Source organism: Gavialis gangeticus, unplaced genomic scaffold (assembly GCF_001723915.1).
Source record: "Gavialis gangeticus isolate Ggan-Ray unplaced genomic scaffold, GavGan_comp1, whole genome shotgun sequence".
Classification (NCBI taxonomy): domain Eukaryota; kingdom Metazoa; phylum Chordata; order Crocodylia; family Gavialidae; genus Gavialis; species Gavialis gangeticus.
In genome coordinates this window covers 33051794-33056649 of record NW_017729004.1, presented here as the reverse complement: position 1 = coordinate 33056649, position 4856 = coordinate 33051794, and the positions used below count along the sequence as shown (strand labels likewise).

At 38.8% G+C, this 4856-nt stretch overlaps 1 protein-coding gene across 2 annotated transcripts in view; it reads right to left on the bottom strand.

Annotated features, from left to right (window-relative positions):
- The window catches only part of EPC1 (enhancer of polycomb homolog 1), a 119389-nt gene that overhangs the window by 24782 nt on the left and 89751 nt on the right, over window positions 1-4856 (bottom strand). For both annotated transcript variants that reach the window (XM_019508198.1, XM_019508199.1), the window contains one exon: window positions 4627-4786. In XM_019508198.1, coding sequence (XP_019363743.1) covers window positions 4627-4726 — 100 coding nt within the window. In that variant the 5' untranslated portion in view covers window positions 4727-4786. The remainder of the gene's footprint in view (window positions 1-4626; window positions 4787-4856) is intronic.

The window sequence follows — 4856 nt, the reverse complement described above, 5'->3', positions numbered from 1 at the left end:
TAAAAAAAAAAAAAAAATCAGAAGTGAAACCTACTTTCATTAAGGAAACTGAAGTTTCAGCTATAAAGAACCAGGATTTAATTCCAAATATTTAGGAGGTATTTCAAGAAAAGCTATAATAAAGACTAGATGAACAGAATGCGAGTAGTGCAAAACAGTAAACTCTAGCAATAATCTAATTCATGATACAGGTAATATTTGAAAACTAGCTTATGTTTACACAAAAACTTCAAAATGTTATGAAAAAACACTGTGCAATCCTCTAGTACAGAGGGGTCACTGAGCTCCTGGAGGGGGGACCGGGGATACATTTTGATGGCAGTGGGGCAAGCAATAGCTTGCCCTCATGGCAGATGTGGGTCCTGATCCAGCCCTCAAAGAGCCCCATGGTCCAGATGTGGCCCAGGAGGCCAAGAAGTTGACATTTCTGCTATAATACAAAATTGAAAATAACGGCTTTTCTTTCTTTTAAAAGTGATTTTGCCAATTCTCATCCCATTCTTGCTGATTTCCACCATAAACAAATCTTATTTTAGCAATCTGCTGGGTTTAAAAAGGTTGGGTTTTTTTGTTTTTTTTTTTTAAGCACAATGGTAGTTTCTACCATCATCCTTTAATCTGATACACACACAGTTATAAAATCACTAATAAAAGAGAAAACTAGAACTTATGTAATTCTTTCAATAATTTCCTTGCTTTATTTCTTAAGCTTTCCACTTCTAACATAATTTCTGATGCATGTTTTATCAAATGTTTTCAGTTAAAACATCATTATCTTCCAGTTTTGTTATAAGCAAGCTTTTAGAAGACCTACCATCTCAATAAGCCCAGTTTTTCTCCCTCTTTCCCCTCACATTAAGGTACTTTAATTTCACTATTCTGACCATATATTCATGATTTTTATTATTTCCTGTCACATAACAAGTAGTGTGAGACAAAAATCCAAGTTCTGTACATGACCCCAAAGTACACAGTTATATTAACCACTTAAAAATTCAGGTAAGGTAACCGACTGTTAGAAAAGAGTGGCCACATCAAAACTGTTTTGACAGTGCTAAGTTGCCTTAACAATGACATACGTAAACTAAATTAACAAGCAGCTTTTAACATGTTCCCAGAGGAGAAAGAGAACCTGTTTAAGGGTAACAGCATCATACCATTTCAGGACATCTATTACTTTGTCTATTTTTAATCCCTGATGCACTTCACAGAGTGAAAGCCTAAGGAAAGAACAGTCAAAACAATCACAGGCTGTCATTGCATGCTCAGGAATCTTAAAGGCTCAATCAAAGCCTATGTTATGTAAGAAAGGTTGTATGTCAAACACCTGTTTAGCAATACACATGGCAAGATTAATTTATAATTAATCTCAATTCATACAACTGCATGCAATACAAATTAGCTTGAGACTTCCAAAGGCCAAAACCCTTCCCACATTTTACGCATTTTCCTTGGTATATGAAGGCTTTTGTTTTTATGTATGGGGTTTTGTTTTTATGTGGGGGGGGGGTCTGCTGCTGTCAGGCAAGCAGGGGCACCTCTGCATGGCAGTGCAGGGCTCTCAGTAGTGGCACAAGCCTCAACAAGGCTGCCCAGTGGCCATGTGCACCTTGCCTGACCACCTTCTTCCCACTATCCCCCCAGCCCCTTGCAGGCTGAAACTGTCAGCCTGCAAGGGGAAACCCACTTTCTTCCCCACATTTTTCTCCTTTAAAAGAAAAAATCTGGGTTCTTTCTTTAAAAAAAGAAAATCCAAGCTTTACTTTGTTTTTCAGTGGTGAATGAAAACCTGGATCCCTGGTGATGAAACAGCTTAAGGCACAGACAAATGTACACTTGGAGTGACTTCAAAAGTGGAGGGAGGCTGCTATTTGGCAGTACAGGCAGTCCTCCACTTACAACATTCTGAGTTACGTTTATAAATTGACACCTGTTTCAACTTTACAACGCCAATTTTGACTTTACAACGCTTGATCTGATGCGACGCCACGCCACGCCAGCAAACATGTTCACTGCGTGGCCCATCTCCCTGGAGAACATCTTTCCAAACTTCCTTGGACACTTTCTTTTAAGAAAGCAGAGAAGACTCCAGAAAAACCTGCAGCCAAGACTGCTGAGAAGACTCCAGCCAAGAACCCTTCAAAAGTCCAACCAAGAGTCTTTCAAAAAGTCCAGCAAAGTCACCTCGAAGTCCTTCCAAATCAATATGATTGTTATTTACAATATAAATACACCAATGTAGTTAAATTACTCATCTCTAGTTGATCGAGTACAAAATTCTGGGGTATTTTTGGTGAAAATGGGGTATCAGGCCTTGGTTGAGGAACTAATCCCCCATTTATAATACTGTTTCCTTTGAGAAAATTATTCCAAGTTACAACGTTTCAACTTAAAACGTGGTTTTCAGGAAACAATTGTGTCGTAAGTCCAAGGACCGCCTGTACACGGCAGCTGTTATACTCAATTTTTTACGAGTACATGAGCTTGTAGTTCAGTGGTTCTCAATCAGGGTGCCATAAGATCTTTTCAAAAGCTGATGCAGTGCAGCCACTGCTGAAATAGCAGCCACAGCACCCCAGTTAAGAAATACCAAGGCAGCCTGAGGCAATAACCAGTGGTTCTCAATCAGGGTGACAAATTCAGAAAAGTTATGTAAAAGTTATGTATCCCTAAAAAAGGTTGAGGACCACTGCTTAGAGTCAAATGAGCTAAACTGCCTAAATTCGAACCTGAATGAAACAGGCAAAGCTGGAGTGGTTCTGTTACACTTGCATCACTACAGGCTTTTGAACAGGTAACTTAACAGCTAAAAGCTGCTGCTCAGCTCGGAGCAGAAGCTCCCCTCCCAGGGGTATATCTGTCTCTTCTTAATCTAATAAGGGAGTAGATGTTCAGCTAGTAAGAATCTTCAAAATGTGTCCGGATGCAGGGTAGGGCAGGGCTATCTGTTCAAAACACTTCAGCTGATCTCTACCATCAGGAGACATGTGGAGATATACACCGTATTTTTTCATATACACCACCACCCCCTTTTCTTTCCCCACACCTCAAAAAATATTGGCATTAGTGTACTAAGCAGAGAAGCTGATTTTATGCCCAGGACAAAAGCACCCTGCTTTAATTACTGCTCCAGTACAACAGCAGTGCCCTTATAATTCAGGTAGCTGAGGGAGTCAATTGACTTAATCTAAATTGCTCACTTTATAGGTATTAATAATTGCCTCTCCTTTTTAATGATCTTGATGTTCCCTAAATCAATTTAACATTTTAGGACAATACTGCTGTCTGCTAGGTGCTCTCAGACTCTACCCTATTTTACAGCACTGGAGACTCTTTAGCTCTTTTCAAAATCATAGATCCTTCTATGGAGACCAGTTTTCAACAGCAGCTAGTGTTTCAACTTCAGTTACCCAGGAAAGGGAGGATGAGCTGGCTGAAAATTAGGCTCTGTCCCTGCTCTGTATAGCCATAACTCTGAAAACACCTTTCTTATCTGCCTTTTTTTTTTTTGTGAAAGGGAGAATGAAGAACAAGTGCATATTATATTCTATGGCATGTTTCACATTAAAAAAAAAAAAAATACAGCAGCCACCAAGGTACCAGGAACTCACGAGAAACATTTTATAAATCAGCCCCAACATTTATAGCACATTTTGTCGTCTATGAAATAAAGCCACCATATACAAGATACTGATAATTAAAGCACAGAACTGGATTCTGCATTAGCAGAATTTAGCTATTTTCAAATGTTATGCCAAGCAACAATTGTGGTGAGATCAACTCCAAGAAAAAACAGTTATAGTTTTCTAAACAGCTGAGGACTCTTATTTTCATTCTACATGATGCATTAGCTTCAATATGAAAACAAATGCAGCCATATTCATGAATAGGTTAAATCCATCTCACTGTCCAGATGAGGCAACTGACCCCAAGTGAAAAACCATGTGAACTCTGCTGCTTCCAGTGCCAGAACTACATGTGCAGAGCAGTCTTCTGCAGGGAAGGTGAGCCTTGTGGTCCACCAGTTGAGATAGAAGGAAAGGTGGAGTTGTACCTTACAGACTGACTATATCAGAATCTGTAAGGTGAAAAACTACTTTGTTTTTTGCCTTAAAAAAAAAAAAAAAGAGAGCAACTAAATCCCATTCATTTGGAAAGACTCAATTTCTCTCATTCTCGTCTGAACCCCCAGCCCGCTGTGCCATCATCTTTTCTTCTGATGAACCATACTGGTACCTTTAGTATTCCCCCATTTTTCATTGATATATCATCAACTTCAAGGTGGTTTATGGCCATGGCTCTTCTGGCTAACGAAAGACAGACATTTCACTGGATGCCAAATTTTAGAGCAAGTCAGCATTTTAACAAGTGCTATTGCTACATTTTAGCACTAACAAACAATCTTAACTCAGATAATGCTCCAATCAACTTCAACAGAGGTTGAATCGTGAGTAAAAATTGAATAGGGCATTTATATAAAACAGTTAACATTTAATATGCTAAACATGCATTAGTTCTCAAAAAGAGAATCTCAATGGTAGCTCAACAGTTGTTTAATAAATTCTTTTAACCCTAAGTTAAATACAGTTTTAGGGACAGGTTTGCACATACAATTTTTATACTTACGCTGTATGTGAATCAGCTGCTTTGGCATCTTAAATTCTCCAGGGTATATAGATTCATAGTAAGCAATATTACTTTCTGCTTCTGGGACTGGTATAACCATATTATCCCTCTTCTCTCCATATACCTGTTGTGCTGAGATAGCACGCTGGAGATGATGTTCCTATAAACAAGAGGTTGAAAAATTAAAAACAAATACACTTTTCAGAGGTACACAGTAAGGTATGGGGGGG